Source organism: Nestor notabilis, unplaced genomic scaffold, assembly GCF_000696875.1.
Source record: "Nestor notabilis isolate BGI_N333 unplaced genomic scaffold, ASM69687v1 scaffold22034, whole genome shotgun sequence".
NCBI classification, from domain to species: domain Eukaryota; kingdom Metazoa; phylum Chordata; class Aves; order Psittaciformes; family Psittacidae; genus Nestor; species Nestor notabilis.
This window is the reverse complement of record NW_009925522.1, coordinates 66,507-85,092: the sequence shown is the minus strand read 5'-3', so window position 1 is coordinate 85,092 and position 18,586 is coordinate 66,507. Positions and strand designations below refer to the sequence as shown.

At 50.7% G+C, this 18,586-nt stretch overlaps 1 protein-coding gene across 1 annotated transcript in view; it reads right to left on the bottom strand.

Moving 5' to 3' along the window:
• The window catches only part of LOC104404637 (guanine nucleotide exchange factor VAV2-like), a gene marked incomplete at its 5' end in the record, with an annotated part of 84,856 nt that overhangs the window by 18,033 nt on the left and 48,237 nt on the right, over window positions 1–18,586 (bottom strand). The window contains 5 exon segments of the mRNA XM_010013112.1: window positions 1,226–1,326; window positions 1,939–2,007; window positions 3,424–3,522; window positions 4,387–4,489; window positions 12,850–12,918. Coding sequence (XP_010011414.1) covers window positions 1,226–1,326; window positions 1,939–2,007; window positions 3,424–3,522; window positions 4,387–4,489; window positions 12,850–12,918 — 441 coding nt within the window.

The following is an 18,586-nucleotide window of genomic DNA, read 5'->3' as shown; positions in this document are numbered from 1 at the left end:
GGAAGCGAGAGCTATTTGTCATGGATACATTTGATGGGGGAAAGTCCTGTTCCTACAGGAACCAAGTGGGGACTCTAAGGTAAATGCTTCCTTCTTGGTGGGGCAACGCTGTCTCCCCACGTGAACTCACCTCCCTCTCCTGCACCCTCATTTCTTTGCTGTAATGTGGGATCATGGACTTTCCTGACATAGGAAAAGACCCTGCCTATTTAGATCAGGTTTCTCCAAAATCTTCATCCCTGAGATCCTGGTTTTGGGGTCTTTGACCCCAAATTTTTAAATTACTTGCACTCTTTGGAAACTCTTTTTTTTTTATTTAACTCAGAGAACATTCTCTTTTTAACAAGAGGCTCTCTCTGTGAATGATGGAATATCTGACCTTACGGTGTGTTACTAATGCAGATGGTATTTCTGCAGTTATTGACTTCTGAATGGCATTTCTGTGTCTAGACACTGGTTTAATCACAGTGAAATAACACCCTGGCATGAATCCATGATGATTCAGGTCTTTGATTAGTATTAAGGATATTAAAGGCTTTTATTAACCTTATCTTTGTGTTCTGGGGTACTCCTGCCTGCAGCTGCCAAAACACAGAATCTATTATGTTTGCAAAAGCAACTTCTACATTTACGCATCATGCAATAGGTGCAGGACAAGAGCGGTGCCAAGCCTGCGGTGTTTTGATGTGAGCCATCACTCTGATCTCACCAGAGTGAGATCTCCCCTGCAAAGGACTCATCCCACCACAGCACAGCCCTTCAAAGCCCCACTGCTGCTTGCGGGAGGAGACTATGCTAAACCCCTGGAGACAAGTGAGGTTTTCCTCCATTCCGGCTCACTATATCTGTGGTGTTCCCATCATTACATCCCTGTAAACACATTCTATGCTCAGCCTGCAACCAGCCAGTCTCACATTGGGTGCTCTGAGCCCAGCAATATTTAGGCACAAACAGGGGAGTGCAGGAGCAAGCACCCACAGAAGCCCCATGTGTCAGCCAGGGTGGTCAGAGGAGATGTCCCAACCTGACATGTTTGTGGCTGGATTTGGCTGCGTAAGTGTTGGCACCCAGTGATGTTCCAGCCATCTGAGAGCATTCAGCTGTGGAGGACACAAACCTGGTCTGCTGTGACACATACTTCTGCCCAAAGCTCAGAGATGGGCCCTGCAAATATTATCCCAGATCTGTTAAAACTGGAGCTGCCTGAAGACCAGGGCTCCTTTACCTCTCTTTGAAATCCAGAAACACTTTTGCCAGGCTGCTTCCTCCAGACATCATAGAGACGTCGATGGCTCTCAGGAAACTGAAGTGCACTTTAATTAGGTCCTAAAACGAAGAAACAATCAATACCTTAAACACATCCAAAACGAGTGGGCACAAACAGACTGAAAAAGCACATTTTCACTGCCTAATCAGACAGGCAGTTCCTCTTCTTTTTTTTAGCTGTTTTTAAAGTAAGTTGTCCTAGTGAGATGCAGCCCTAGATGGCCGGGAGTGCCAGGATGTAACTACACCAGGAGGTTATTCAGTGATAAACGCCTCTGGGTTTCCATGTGTGTTAAAGCCCCTTTTGCAGGTCTGGAGGCAGCAGAGGAGATGGGCAGGCTCTGGCCCAGGCTCCAGTATGGAAATAAACTCCTTCATCCCAGTGTGCCCCAACCACCACTAAGTACAGCTGAAATACACAGCCCGAGCCCTGGAATATCCTCCCTATAAAATTGTTTTCTTACCTAGAGTTCATATAATCCCCAACTCTAAAATTGGGCATTAAAGAATATCTCCTAAACCCGTTCAAGCTCCGCAGCACATGGAGGACTGAACCTCTACAGGTGAATGCACAAATCTCTCATGAAAACTGTACATCTCCTGTTAAGCAGGAAGAGGGCTGAGCCGCCATGAAAAGAACACAGATTTAAGCCATAATGTCTGCCCCGTTACCTCCAAATTGATAAAAATAGCTTCCATGTCTTGGGGAGTCAGTACCAGCCGCAGTGGGTTCATATAGTTCTGCAAGAGGTAAACGGAAAAGTGACTGAAATACTGGAGAGGAGCGGACAAGGGGGGTTTGTGTGAGGGGGGTGTTTTTCCTCCTTCACCAGCTGCACTTACCCAGCAAGGAGAAGCTGGGTTGTAACCAATTTAAGCACTTGCAAAGGCAGATGAATGCCCACGCGTTTGCCCAGCCTGGGCTGTGCCAGGGACTCCAGCAGGACCAGGAGTCCCCCGAGCTCGCCGTGGCACTTTCAGGTGTGGGGAGGTGCAGGACCCCCACCCCTGGGTGGGCACAGCCCCTGTCCCACTGACCCGGTGGGAGGGGGTCACACACACACGGATCCTTCCCTTGCTGCAGTCAGGAACAGCTCGGAAGCTCTTTGATTATCTCACCAGAATTCTGCCCTTGGGAAAGCACCGATAATGTGATTGCTTTGGAAATGCCTTTCTGAACTAATACATATTAATAGAAACGTCCCCATGACTTGTAACTACAGAACCATCCCTGATGCAACACACCAAAGACAGGACCCTCCACCCGTAACCTGCCGTCAGAACCCACTGAGCCTTTGCGAGCTTCTCTAATGGATATCAAAGCAATAATTTAACTCTTCCTTTAGAGTGCACCAGGAGGGCTGTGGCCGTTTCCAAGGAACAAGGGTTTTTTATGTGAGTGACATGTACATTGGGACGTTCTCATGGAAAATGGAAACGTTATTCCATTGTGCTGGCTTCGCTCACGTTCTATGACTTTTTGTGGGAACTTGCAGCAGACAGAGGCAAATAATTGCAAAAGGGGAGGAATCAAAAGCGTTTTGGGGTGATTAGAAATGGCAGGTGGGGTTTTACTATTCCTGCTGCTTTCCTCAGAGCACAAACCACCCCCAGGCTCCAGCTGTACCCACCACTCTGCTGCCATGCTGAGGTGTTTTTGATTTTGATTTGAAAGACACGGTAATTTATGAAAACCAATTAAACCCCACGAATTTAAGCAGCAAACCACTACTTTTAATCCAATTAGTTCCAATGAGAAATCAGCACAGCCTCAGCACTTCTGAAAAACATCCTGAATGAAGAAATGATCCCGTAGGAACCACAGCGATAAGAGATCTGCAGACTCGGCTCCTACGGGTGCGCAGTGGCAGAGCCTCCAGCCCAGGCAGGGGATGCAGGGGGGTGGGTTCAGCCTCTTTCCAATAGGCAGCGAGCAGATGCAAACGTGCTGTTTGGCTCCTGCAGTTACAGGCTGCACCTTTGTGCCTGTCAGGATGGGTTTTCTGGATCTCCCTCCTCTCCAGTTTTATGTGTGAACACATCGATCCTGCCTCAACATCTGGCAGCTCTCGCAGCGAGAACCAGTACAGCGAGATTAATGCGAGACCGAGTAACGATGGGAAGGTGATGGCACAGAGGAGATGCCTCAGTTCTTACCTTTTCTATATCTTCAAGTGTTTTGTAGTATTTGGCCTCAGTTTCTTGGATTTCTAGCAAACAGCAGTTTCTTTTGTCATCTTCTGTCATTCCCATTTTCTAGAAAAAAGGAAAAATAACACATAATACTCCCAAGAGTGGTCCAGCAACCTGCTCATACAGCACAGAGCTCCAGTTCAGCCTTCAGTGACAGCAAACTCAGAACCAGCTCAAGTGCGGGAAGTCAGGAGAGCTCTGTTACTGTTTTAAGTTAAAGAGAACTATTTTTATCCAGAAAAATTAGGAAGGAACCTGTCTGTACTATTCAATATGTTTCAACACATTCAACATGATTCAGCAATGGAGTTTTAATGCTCATGCATAAGAACGGGGACCGTCTGTACACTCCTTACAACCCCCACCTCAGACCTATGTGCTGGATGGAAACCAGTATTTCAATCAATGCTTCTTACCTGCATGTATCTGATCTGAAGCATGCAGAAATACAAGAACTGAATTAGCACAACACACATGTAACTGCAACAAATCTTAATAATCCCAACACTTAGCCAGACATGGGGTGCTTATATTGAAAATAGACTTTTTTGCTCAGGAAAGGAGAGGAAGGGAGTCAGAGCCATCGGCTCCATCACTGCACAGCAGCGTCCAAGAAAACGGACAACACTGAGGAGGGGATAGTGGTAAATTTCCACTACTGACCCGAACCCTGCACTGCCCAGCTGCGGGACACCACACAGTGGGGTCAATGCATGACCCCTGAGCCCCTCGATGAACCCCCTCTGGGCTGGTGCCATCCCACCTCAGCTCACTTGTACTGCTCACGAGGGAGCTTGGTGTAAGGATTCAAAGCATTCGCTCCCCTGCAGCATCACTTGTCATGGGTGGATAGTTATTTATCTAACTGAATCCTCCCACTTCCCCTCCCATCAAGGTGTAGCTTTAAAAATGCAGATGAATTGTTACCATGGGCTGCTGAACTTCCACTCTGATGATATCTTCATAGATATCATCGCCTTCATCCTCGCAGGGGACACAGTCGTAAATATCCTCCCCCAGGTCATGTTCACTGGAACGAGAAGGGAAGTGATTTACCAGTACTGCCACGGTCACTGCCTCTGCCCCAGGCCAACCAGCGACTGCTCTCGCACAAGGAGGGAGGACCACCACAACAACAAAGCAAGCCCACAGCACTGATGTGCTCAGCCCACAATCTCTGCATCGGGAGACTCCGTTCTCTCAGATTGGTACCCACTGCACATCTCTTCCTGCTGGCTGGAGGCTGGGAAAAGAGAACAGCTGCTCGGCATGGGCAACGGTGGCAGCAGGGCAGGGATGGCAGCCAGGACACTGCTCCGAGCCCTGTGCCGAGCGTGTGGCGGTGCCGCCCCAGCACCAGTCGTCAGCTCTGCCCCTGCAGAGTCTGTGCTCGGCCCATATAGTGCCCAGCGGGACCATCGAAGTGCTGCAGGTCACCAGGTCCAGCTCCACCTGCCTCCGGAGCTGCCCATAGCCTCCTGCTCATCTCCTGCCCCCTCCTTTGCCGGTGGCTTTACCTACATTACACTTAGACAGTACACTTTAATGGGTTGGATGTTGGTATGTTGAAGCACTGCCTCACTCTTGGTCTGATTGTGCTTTTTTCTTACAAAAAGGCCTCCTTCATGCAAAAAAAAAATCACCCCCCTCGCCCAGTGAGGGCAGCAAACCACTGTAGGAGCCCACGTCCATTCAAAGCAGTAAAGCACACACTAAATAATCACCCAATAATCACCCAATGGCTCCGTGCACAGGCAGAAGCATCCCAGCCCTGCCTCGCTGAGGGGAGAGTGTGATAAGGCTGTGCAGGACCCACAGCAACACCCAGACCAGCCACAGCCTCGCTTCACTCCAGTCCAGGTTGAAAAGCTCCAGATCCAGCTTCTCTGGGGATACACCAAGTCCCAGAAAGCACAGACCCTGCCCTGATGGGCAAACTGGGTGATTTTGCCTCTAACGTTACCCAGAGGAGGGGAATCCTCTCCTGGCCACCATAAAGTGATCTCGGCTGATGCTCAGCCTGTGGATGCTCAGCCCCAGTGCTGAGCAGAGCCCAGTAACAGTGTTTACATCAGAGATAAATTAGGCAGCAAAAGTCACGCTCTCAAAATCAGCCACATCACTTTGGAGATGCTCCTGCAAGCACCTGCTTGAAAGGCATCACTTAGTGCTCAATTTGTGTTTAAAGGGGATGGTGTGAGGTACCGAGCTGCCATCTGAGCCTTTGCAGCCCTGCCACGGACTCCCAAGTCTTAGAACACTTCTGAAAATTCAACCCATAGTAAATACCAATTAAGAGAAATAATTTTAGCTCTCAGATCTACAGGTGCTGATTGCTAACAGCTCCCACTGAAGTCAGCTCCATGGGATCAGCACAGCGTGAAACGCTGGAATATCAAACAGTGTTTGTGTGTTTTACGAGCTGCCTCTTTCAACATGGGTATTAATTACAGACAAATACATTTAGGTGTAGAACTGCACTCAAACTGTAACACTCGACATCTCTATATTACATAGCACAGAGCAGCAGAGTACATCTGCTTGCAACACTGGGCTTTATTTCTTTTCTAAATGCAGTTCTTTCTATTTTTATAAACAGATTTATTTAATAAAAGTTTGGGGATTTTAAATAAATACACTGGCATGATGTATCCGTCCCATTCTCCCAGAGTGATGCATTGCAGCTGCTGTAATAATGCCCACTAATAGCTGGTGATCCATCTTCCCCTTCCCAAGCGTCGCCGTCACCAGTATTATCTGTACCAATATTTATATTCTCTCCAGTCCTTATCCAGACTGAGTAACTCCCGGATCCTGATGAACGTTCCTGCACCTCCCAGACTGCTGCCTGTCTCTCCACACGTCATTCCCCTGGCTCGAGGGCCGTTACAGAACGTATGGTCAGCTTAATGTCGCGAGCAGGAGCCCGGCTGGTGCGACACAACCGCGGGAGAGGGGCGCGATGCTGCTGCTGGAGCTGAGCCCTGGCGCTGCCCAGCAACTGCTCGGGGCCATGTGCAGAAGGAGAACACAGTGTCTTGAGGTGACTGCGGAGCCCCGCATCCTGAGCATCCTCTGGACCTCCTCTCCCCCACACAAGCACAACCTGGCACCACGTCCAAGCCTCAGACCCCAGCCTGGTGCTGCACAGGGCCTCCTCTCCTCCCTCACCAAGGAGCCACCAGCTCTGGTCTGCGGCTGGGCACACACCAGGACATCACTGTGAGGAATCCAGGAGGCAGCGTGAGACGCTGAAGGGGTCTTGCTACATCTCAGACTGCCTGGAGAAGGATGGGTGTCCCAGTGACCCCCCAGCCTGGCCCTACCCAGAGCTCCTCTGGGCCACCAGGAAAGCGGCAGGAAGGCCCACCAAGAGACAACACAGCAGATTTCCCACAGAGCTGCAGAGAGCCATATGAGCACACACTGCACCCATCACGTGGGGCCACATCCTGACAGCACCTCGCCACTCTCATTACTCTACTGAAGGGGCTGAGCCCTGCTGTTCCATAAACTCCTACCCATCCACACCAGTATAAGCCCTTCCCATCTCCAGTTTCTGGCCTCGGGCAAAAACTAAGAACAACCCCCTCATCCTGGGGCCATCTAGAAAGACACCTCCACTTCAGAGCTTAGGGGAGAGGCACCAGATGCTCAAACCCAACAGCTGTGGTGGTATTAGAATGACACCACCTTTGTCCAGCAGACCCTTATTTATTAAGCCCACTCCCAGTACATCTCTGAGGAGCACCAGAGGTGCTGGTTTTATGGGGAACAGTAAAACGTGCAGATGAGCCTCTCCTGGCACGTGCGCAGCGGCTGATGCTGCTGCTTTGCTCATGTTGATCTGCATCAGACTCTGCGTTTTGTCTGTCAGGGTTGAAAATACACACCCTCCCTCCCCATCGCTAAAAGAGAACAGGCACTGGGATGGTTTTAGCCAGGGGCAACCTAAGAACATACTGATATTAAATGCCATAAGGGAAAGGAAAGCAGGGCAGGTATTTTCCGTGTTCAGCACAGAACCCTGCTGTGGGAGGCAATAAATTCAGCATCCCAAGCATGACACGCCTACACTGAACAACTTGAGCAAGGAAGGCCATATCTTCACCTTGTTCTTCACAAAGAAAAGCAATTTACTCCTCCAATAAAAGCAGCAGAGCCTGCGAGTCACCCGTGGGTATTGGCGCCTACGATCTACTACCTGGATTAGGAGATTCATTGACAGATCTGGGTTTAGGAAAGGGATTTTATCCACCCTTCAGAATTCATGCCAGCATTTGCAATTACTGTTATTGGGATGGATGTAACCAGCTTTGGGCTGGCTGCACCTTGCCTCACCAGGAAAGCTTTGCGTACCTAAGGCAATTTCAGGGAAAACCAATGCTTTTGGTTGAGCTCCTCCTCCTTGGCCATGCCTGCTCAGTACATGCCCAGGCAGGCAGCAGCCATGCAAAGGAGCAGCTCCCTTAGCAGAGGGACCGATGCCAGGCTGCTCCCTCGGAGAGAGGGACATACATGGGTACAGAAGGAGGGAGCTGGGGAAGGGCAGGGTCCCTCTGTGATCCCAGCACCTCCTGGTGCGATTCCCCCAAATAGGATGCCAAAATTGAGTTAGTTTGAGAAGAACCTCACTGCCCTGGGCGAAGGCAGCGAGTCCCACTGCTCCCACCACCGGGAACCAGCCCTCCAGAGGTCAGCACTGGGCCAAAACAGAGGACGCACAGTCTGCATCTGGGCTCTGGGATAAGATGAGCTCTGGACAGCGCTGCCCACAGCAGGGGATGGGCATAGACGGCCCGTGATGCCCTGGTCAGTAACCTACAGCAGGTCCACTATGCTAAAGGGATGCTGCACATCCCGTTTGCAATGGATGGGGGGGGTAAGCAGGGAAGCTCCGAGGGTCTTGAGGGCCACTGAAGAACCTCTTAATCCATAAAAGCTGCTCCAGAAATTTGATGAGTTTGTACCAGGCTCAAGAATTCAAGGATGAGTCCAAGCAGGGCCCTTAGGGCAAACCCACCACACCTCTGCTCTTGCTCTGAACTGCCAGAACCACCAGGAAGAGCAGAAGTAGGAAGAGGAAAAGGAGAGACAGAAGCTAAGACAAGACAACCAAAACACAACTCCAAATTTCCAGTCCTGTGGCTGAGGTTCAGAGCCAGAAAACCTCAGAGCCCTGCCAGGTCCAGGCTAGAAGGGAATGTGCAGGGTCCCCAGAACAGCTGCCAGGCTCCAGTTCACCCCAGTAATCCTCCACTTTCTCATTCTTACTCTGCACTTACAGCTATAAATAGACGGTCCATCTGACCAACCCCCTCATTCATGGTCTCTGTCAGACAAGGACAAGCAGAGTCCTGTATCTACAGCACATCTGGCAGGCTTGTGTTTCAGGGCAAAGGAGCGCAAGATGTGCAGCCCTTGGACTCGAGATCTTGCAGGGTTTTAATTAGCCAGATTGTACTTGGATGGAGACACAAGTCTGGAAATAGCAGGAGAGGCCTTTTGCCATCTATTCTACTCAGGAACATTATAATCCCAAGAATGAGCCTCACACAGTCACAGCAGCTAACATCATCCCAGCAATGGCACTAGCAGCACATATAAAAACCTTTACAGGTCCAAAGAAGAAAAGACACATTTACAAGTGCAAAGGCTTGAGCACTGTGTCCTGCAGAGCCATTCATTTAACTGGCTGGCACGTGTGGCTTTTCCAACACCACAAAAATCAGGAGAAAAGTGGTAGCTAACTTATCATCTCACCTGGGCTCCTCTATGCAGTACTTCTTTAATGCACTAGAGAAATTCTGCTGAGCACATCACTATTTTGGAAGATGCAAGGAGGCAACGCTGGAGGCAGCAGTGAAAGAAGTAGGAAAACCTTCAGCTTTAGACGGGCTGTTGGCAGAGTCTGTGCCCAACCGAGCCGCATCGCTTGAGAAATTGAGGCCAGGCAGGAGATCTTTTGCAACTCCCCTTCTCTACAGTGAAAGGTTTGGGAACACACCACAATCCCCAGTACTTCCAGTGGGGACAAATCTCCAGCGAGCTGCAGCTCAGAACAAGACCTGGGAACACTGACCTGTGGGATGAAGCTCCCGGCTCCAGCGCAGGGCTTGGTGGGGAGCTGCTTTGCTTAAAACACTGTCTTTGCCCTTTTTACAGCACCACAACTTCTCTCCTCAAAGCAATTCACTTTCAAATGGATAAAAAAAAGGTAGAAATTATGCAAATTAAATGCTTCATGTCAAACCATTTGCAGCAATTCTGCCTGCCTGAATTCTTCAAACAGCTACCAAACAACCCAAAACCCACCCCATATGGGGGGTCTAACCCACCGAACCTGCTGGGCTTTCTGTCAGCACAAAGGGACAGTGCCATGAAGTGCAGAAGGTTCATGATAGAGAACATTCCAGTGCTGTAAAGAGGACCAGAATTAAAGGCTCTCATCAGTTTAATGGGAGAAAATAACCGGAGAGAGTTTAAGTGGCAGCAGAGCAAATCTAGCTTAAATGTGAAGTGTAACTTGGGAAGCACCAGAATGGCTGGGAGCAGCTGAAGCAGCCACCCAGAGGTGGAAAGCAGTCGGTGGGGAGGATACTCAGCAGCAAGGTGGGTAACTGCTGACGGCCATCAGCACCCAGCAGCCATGTGGAAGCAGCAGCTCCCATCCCTGCAGACCTGCAGGAGCATCCTCAGCACAAGCACCAGGGTCACTGATTCTGGGGGCTGGCTCCCGTGAGCTCCCCCAGCCCGGCTGCTGCACTGAGGTCTGGGGTCAGGGCTTGCTGACACAGAGCAGGCAGCAGAGGGGACACAGCCCTTTTCTGCTCCTCCCAGTGCCAATGAGGCTCCACTCGCTCCGGCTGCCCTCACCATCTGCCCCGGCTCTGCCATCTGCCCGTGCAGCAAACTGAGGGGCCGGCGGGCTGAGGACATGGAAACGGAGAACTCCCAAGCTCCCCTGACACCCTCCATTCTCCCCTCCCCTCCCCACCACCAGCTGCTCTCTTGGCTTCTGGGTTGGATTTTTGTTGTTCTTTTTTTTCAATAAGTAGCTGTTTCCAGGCCATTCTCTGCCTTGACCTGCTGGTGGCTGACCCAGCGCTGGGGAGCTGCACACAGCCCAGTGTAACCCCTGTGACAGCCCAAAGGTGAACACCAAACCGCTCCATTTAAGGTTGAAATGGAGAGTTTTGGTACTCTCCAAAACACCCACTTTTACCAGCCCCCAAAATGTCTTCTTAGAACCAGCTCAATATTTAACCTGAGCTTATGCCAGCAGCAAAACACCCAGAGAGAGCTCCCTTTGGGACATTCCTCTCTCCCAGGGGTGCTGAGCCCACCGGGATCATCCCTCCTTGGCCCAGAAGGGACAGCAGGCTGGGTGCTTGCAGCAGCACCTTTTACAGTGGTTTTATGGACAGAACCATTCATCCTGCCAAAGTGATCCAAAGGGAAAATAATCACTCAGCTGCACCACATTAGTGTGGAAAAAACACCCAGAAGTGAAGAGGTCTCTCCTGCAAAAGGGAGGATTGCTGCGCCCATGTCCTTCCATGCGCTGGGACATCTCACTGCTTGTTGTGAAAATCACTTCCTCGCCTCCAATGAAGCATTTCAGATGCACTTGGATCTTCTCAAGGCTGCTGGATCATCAGCAGTATTAAATGCAAAGACGCTGGATGGACTGAATCATGCCCAGCTCATGAATGATGCCTTTGTTCAGCTGTTCAGAGATTGGCAGCAGCGAAGAAAGAGCTTTTCTCATGCGGCCCTGCATTTGCCAGCGCCCAGCAGCGGTGCCCAGCACGCACCATTGTGACCAGCAAGCTTTCAGTGAAAGTTTCCTTGTCAAGCATGGGGAGATGCTCCTTGTCAAAGGAGAAAGGGGGACTCTTGCTGATGGGTCCGCAGGCAGTGGGACAGCAGCACTCGTGCTGAGGGGCTCTCGGGGGTTTCTGCACCTAGGGGCGAACCACGTCCTGTTCCATGGGTTGTGTTTCCATGCACAACCTGGCTGCACCAGGAGCGCAGACCTGGATGAAGGAATTTGTGCAAACACACCCATGATTTACAGGCGCCTTCCCACAGGGGTCCTAAATGAAGATGTAAAGAAGAGGATTTTGGAAAGGATGGGAGAAAAGGGAAAGTTAGAAATTGGAGACAATGTGGGACAAAGCAGAATGATCGATAAGGAATAAACCTTGAAGCCATCCGAGAGCAGGACTTGGGCATCCCAGACCCTCTCACAGAGGAACCAACTCACAGCCATGAGCAAAGGTCCACGGAACAGTTGGGAAGCTTCACCCGAACACCCTGCAGGATGCACCAGCGCTGGGTGCGAGCTCACACGCAAACCCTTCTCCAATTAAAAGCACATCTATGTGTGAGAATCAGGAATTTAAAACCCAATCTTAAAGGGATTTTAAGAACTTGAAGAGAGGGGGAGAAAAATGTTGTTCTTGAAAGGATTCCTTTATAAGTTAAAATGTTATTAAAGTGTAGCTGCCGGAGCGGAGGCTTCCAGGGTACTCCCTTCCCTCGGTTAGTAATTTATGGTTTACTTTTGTAATAACTGAAGCCATAAGGAACTCATTGGATTAAGGAGCCTTATTATTTATGTTGTGGAACAATAATATTTAACTGTATAAAGCCACATATCCACCCATGCAGACTTTCCCTCCAGATGAAAACAGACTGCGCTTCATAAGTAAAACCCTGGCTGGCCGGAACACTGCCATCGAATTCCGATAGCGCCCGTGTCTCACCGCTTATGTTGCAGTTCAAGGTTGCTTTTAAAAGCCTGTTATATCATCACCATGGGCAGCAAAACACCAGAGACCCAGACAAACAGAGACATAGAAACAGCAGCAGCATTGCCCCACATCCCACCAAGCACCAGGGACGGGTGGGACAGGCGCCTGCCCTAGGGCTGGCTGCTGTGGGCTGAAATCACTCACAGGGGACGCAGACCCGCGTGGCAGCACCCGCACAGCCCCAGAATGCTGGGGGGAGGTCCAGCTCTGAGTCAACGACGGGTACCCTCCCACACCCAGCGAGCAGCCGGCCCAGAGGATGGATCCCATCCTGGGGTCTTGCAGCTAACGATGGGTTTAGCAGGCAGAAGGGCTGCTCCCCATGGGCTCAGCCCGCCAAGCCCCCTAATGAGCCCCCTGTACACTCAACCCAATTACAAGTGATGTCTTCCAAGGCTCTATGTGGGAATAGACAGACTACTGCAAGAGCACAAGGATCTCCTGGCCTGATGATGAAAGCAGCTGGCACGGCTCTCCCAGCCCCACTGACACCTTTCATCCCACTTTGCTGGATCCATAATGCAACTTTTCCCTTTCCATGTCCCCCCCATGACAAGGTGAGGCCACTTACTCTGCCAGCTCCTCCAAACTCCGATACACATCGTCATCATTTTCTGTGGTCTCCTCTGATGGGAAGGGTCTGGGGAAGAAGAGGAACAACAGTGTTACTGGTGTGTCCCCCTGCAGCAGGTCCTCCAGCCCCAGCCCAAGGCCCCCTGCTGGGCAGAGAGCATTTTGGAACAAAAAATTTATTGCAAATACGTTTTTCTTATGGAGGTATTAGCCAGGATGAGCCCATCCCTGCTGCTCCCTGCAGGCAGCGCTGGCACGGCAGAACGAGCAGCCAGGAGAGACTGGTTCACTGCAGGGCACCGGCTGAGCACTGTATCATCTAATAGCACCTCAGGTCTGAGCCACCGCTCCCACTGTGGTGGTGCTGCACAAAGGACTTGGTACAAATCTCATCCAAGTCTGTGCTGGACTCACTGAGCAAGAGAAGCACTCCCTGTCCCCCGCGACAGAGCCTCTCTACCTGTAAACTCCTGCCCGCCCAGCCGAGGCACTCTGAGCTGCTTCCCATCAGCATCTCCCAGCACTGCCAGCAGCCAATCCCACCAGGATGAATGAGCCTTTAACAGACCCTGGCCTTCCTCGTCCTAACAACTTTGTGTTAGCTGAAAAAAGTTAAAACCTGGGGGATGAGTGAAAAGAGAGCAAAAGGGCAAAAGGAAGGGGGGAGAAAACAGATTAAAAGAGAAGAGGAGGGAGAGAGGGGAATACAAGAATTCCTTGGCTCGTTCCGAAGTAATAACCAAATAATGTATGAAGGAGATGAAAAATACTGCTTTAATTAAACCCAAAGTACTATTGCTGGCGTGGGGCCACGCGGGCTGCGGCTCTGCAGGGCTGGATGCACCTTGTGGCTGCACCCGGCTCCCGCGGTCGGACGAGCCCTGCTCCGGCCAGAGCCAGTGAATGTGGCTGCAGCTTGACCCGGCCCTGGGGCACCATAGTGGAGGCAGGGAGGGGTCCCGGGATGCTGATGCTGTGGGGAGCAAATCTGGACACATGTGAACTCTTAACTGCCCCAAGAGCAATTTCCTCCTCTTCCCTCCACCCTCCGTGTTTCACAATATGCTGTCTCTCCTGAAGGATTCAACACAGGGCCTGGCTAGCCCCCGAACACGCTATTTTTGGATCCTGTCTCCAGTATGAATTCACCTTCCCCCCTCAGCTTTCCTTCACCTTTCCTTTAAGGAGCAGCTTCAGACCAAGTGTTTTGAAATAGTGCTCAAAGCTGCAGCGAGTTCAGCTAAAACCACAACCAGGTGGTGAGCCCAGGAGGGAGAAGTGACCCCTGCCCCAGGGCAGGGCGATTTCATGCTCCAGCAGCTATCCCGGCTGCCGTGCCCTGCACGAGATGCAGACCCCCGGAGCCTTGAACCATGCCCACGTGCAAAGCACCAGCGCAGCGGGAGGACAGCGATGGGTGGGAAGAGCAGATGGGGCTGTGCTGGCTCTCACAGTCTCATGACAAGGCCAGTGCCATTGGGCGATTGTCCCAACACCCCAAATCTGGCACAAAGCTGCCCGTGCATTTGTGGTTGTCAGGAGAAGCTGCAAAACACAAAGGTGCAGTGAGAGGCTGGAGGCACCCAGGATCTTTACCAAACCTGTGTTTCCCGTCCCCTGCTGTCCCCTGGGGACCAGTGGCAAATACAAGAGCCATGTGAGGCACAAAAATGCCACCAGCTCTTCCTGCAGTGACAGACCCCATCATGGGAACCTGTCTCAGAGCTCAGCCCCAACGGGTGAGGGGGAATGGCATTTCTCCAGTGAGACAGGAGGAATCGGGGGCGACCTCTGCTTAAACACCACTTGTTAGAAGAATAAAAGATAAAACCCACCACCAGGCACGACCTCCTTTCTTTTACATGCATCTTCTACTCTTAATCTCTGTTTCCTTCTCCTTTGCTCACCGTGCCAGAAAGAAAGTAGAAGAGCCACAAAGAATATTAAAATCACAAGCACATATTTCTAACCATAAATCTGGGCTTGAGGTCTAATCAGTTCCTGTGATAAACCTTCCTATGTCAGACAAGGAGACAGCAAAGAGAGAAAAATACTTTCTAATGAGAGTTTCATGGGGACAGCAGCTCCATCAGCCCCTGGCTTCACCTTGACCATCCGTAAAGCACCGGAGTGAAAGTCAGGGCAGGGGAGGAATTAATAACCTGTATCTCTGCAATAGCAGCTAATGGCTAAATAAGGATGCACAGAATGCAATTAGAAGGGAAGTCACGCGAGGAGAGGATTACCAAATGGACCATCTAAAACCTGGAGCTGAAGGATGTGAGTTTGGAGGAAGCCCGGGGTTCGCTGTGCTCCTGCCTCCCCTCACTGCCTGCGGCACCAGTGGCTCCACAGGAGCCTCAGCCCACTGAGGGGAAGAGAGAAAGCCCCAGAAACATCAAACACCCCCGAAACAGGCTCTCAGAGATAATAAACCTCCCAGAGCAGACTTCTTCACAGACAAACCCCACAGCATTCAGCAGCATCGCTCCCAGAGATCAAAGAGGAGAACAAAAGTGGGATCGATCCGATGTGTTTGTTAGTGCCTAGAAGAGAAGAAAAGACCAAGTGATTTGTTCTGGAGTTTAGAGCGAGCTACTCCTCTTGAGGACACGACTTAGAGCGATGATCGCTCTCGACACACGATGCAAAGCACCCCCTTGATCTTACAAAACATTTAGGCTACTCTGTGTGTTGGAGACTTACATTCACGCAGCACACAGCGCCCTGCAATGCAACATGCTCTGACAAGGAAAGGCAGGAGCAGTCCACAGCCACAGTGCAGCACACAGGGATAATCAATCACTATTCCACAGGCACCTGATGCAGAACTCCTGCCTTGCTCTCGCCAGTCACTTGGGTTGCCCATGACCCATCCCACGCCGTATCCTCACCAGCCACCCCCATGACGCTCCCTGCGGGTGAAGGCGCAGTGCAATGCGCTGCCTGGCTGCACTCTCCTCTGAATTATTTAATGGCAAGAGCCAGGTAGCTGCAATTCCAACAGCAACAGCAGGAAGACTTATTTATTTATGAACACATTTCAGCATCTGGGTGCCCTGTCCTAGCAACTGAAGCCAGCTCTTCACCTCTGAGGTACTGTCACAGAAAATACAGAGGGTCAGGGATGGGTCAGCTTTAGTCTGGTAATTGTGTGCAGCAGCAGCTTAGCCTGATATCCAATGTGTGACCGAGCAGGGAGGATCTGGCATCATTTATTTTCTGTTTTCCCTGTCTTCATTCTGATTTCCTGAGGTCAAACACCAGCCCTGGGAACAGAAAACCTGGCAAGAAGCAGGCAGGGTGGGAATGTCCCACTCGCTGCCCTCTATCCCATGGAGCTGTTCCTGCTTGAGGCCACTGGCAGTGGAGATGCTCTGTCAGGCAGATCTGTGAGCAGGTTTTCATGACTTGTGCAAACACCACAGGAGAGTGAAGGAGTTGGTTCAACCCCTACCAGAAGTGGGACTCCAGCCTCCAACATCAGTAGGATCATCTCCCACCGTTGCCCTAAGCCCAGCGATCACATTTGAGTGCTTCAAAAAGCAGGTGGAGTACGTGAGACCCATGAAACATGAGCTGCTCCCATCTGCTGCCCCGTCTGTGAGGGATTCCTTCAGCAACGGAAAGGACCAGAGCCTCAGGCTGGTGTAAAGCAGTTCCCGCAGCTCAGCTGGGATGGACGGGGCTGCGCCGTCCTGTCTTCCTGGGCCTAGCAGGAAAATGTTTCTGTAGCACGGTATCTACAGGCCATAATTACACCTTGCAGTAGCTCACAAAACCCATAGCTGGGCGTACAGATCCTCCACAACCCTGTTTTGAAGAAAGCACTGTAGCAACGCAGAGAAAACCCGTGGGAGTCTGTGATTTCACCAAGATCCTGGACCTCAGACTGTGCTTTCCATTGAGCTTGGGTATAGGGTCCTAGACGTGTCTGTCCCATTGCTGAGACTTAATGCTGCTTCAATCCCAAAATACGTGTCTCCAGGGAAAGTGCTCGATCTTGGCTGTTCACAGCATGTCATTTTGATCACTCCAACCTTCCCCCTTTCTTTTTATCTCCTCTCTATCTCCAGGCAAGTTGCTCTCTGAGCATGGGATCACCCCATCCCATGACTGTGGGTCCCTTATCAGCCATCGGTGCTGGCACCCTGGAGCAGTGGTGGGTCCCTGGGGAACACTGTTGTGCCCTCACGACACAGGAGCTGTCCAAAGAAAACCATGGGGGTTCTGCCAGATGCTTACACACGGCTCAAAGCGCATTCATTCATCAGCAGCTTTGGTGGGATCAAGCAGATTAAAGCAGCCTCTAATTTACTGATGTAGCAAGAGGGGACTGCTACTGATGCAGCCAACCAGGGACAAGCAAAGAGGGGACCTGGAGCTGCTTCTCCAGCCCCACTCTCGACCCGGGCAGCACCTCCAAGTTTTGGTTCCCATCTGTGAAATGGGAACAGAGTCAGGGAATGATTTTGGTCAAGTGCTGTGACATGGATGAAAACCAGGAGATTAATGCCCAAGAGCCATTTTTATAAAGCAGATTGGAATCAATTCTTTCCCTGAAGAACAAGACACACTGGAGCACACCAAAAGCTGCTGAATTTAATTAAAATCATACTATTGTGTTACATTACTCATCTCTGGAAAGAAGTGCCTCATGCTGTGCCAAATTTTAGACACATCCTCTGAAAAATTATGATTTGCTTTTATTTGTGGTCTGGAACTTGTAAAAAATCTCACAAGATTAATTCTGATGGAAATTCAGTGGGGAAGCAGCAAGCTGCATCATCAGATAACAGAGATGATGATTCTGCAGGGGAGTACTCTCAGCGTTCAGCACAGTGCACTGCAGTGCCCAAGGGTTAGCTGCATGCCCTGCTTTATCTTTAGCTCAAATCTGAACCGAGTATTTCTGGAGACTACGAGACAAGAAAATAACAGCTAGTATAAATTTATGTTTCAACACATTATCGCATCTTAAAAAAATTCTCATGTCCCAGTGCTTTGCTCAAGAAAGCGGAATGATTTTCTCCACACTTCAGCTCCACGTTGATGATAACAGATGGATAAAACCAAAAGGGGAATCCAGAAACATCTTTCTCAAGAAGCAAGAGGAGAAAAAACTCAACCCCAAGCCCTCTGGGGTAACAGCACAACCAATCACTAGGAAACGATCTGACCCAGGTTAAAGATGACTCTGGGCAGGCGGCACCGCTCACCAGGGAGCACAGGGATAACTCACAGCCGGGATGGACAGACCTGGGATGTACCCCAGGAACTTTAGCAACATCCGCACAGGGCTCTGCATCTGCCTCACTTTGGAAAAAGGTGCTAAAACAAAAACCTTGAAATGCCCATTTTTAACTTGTGGCAAAGCAGCACAAGGAAATCTTTTAGCAGGTTGAGGAGGGGTACCCGAGCCCCTGCAGTCCTATGGAACATGCCAATAAAAACAAGTAACTACCTAAACATCTATCCCTGTGGCTGCCAGAGCAGCACCCACACTGCTTTCTGCACGAAACCAGCACCAGCACGTCCCAGCCAAGCGGGGTCCTACTGTACAACGTAAGCCGCATCTGAACAACACCTCTGCTGAGCAGCACCTTCAGTGGTCCATAAGGAATAAAAGATGTGCACTTCCTGCTCTCTAGAGCGCTACAAAGGCACGTGGTTTGTCCCAGAGCATCCGAGTGTCCCTCTCCTTGGGCTTAGCTCATGTGTGCCCTGTCCCCCCG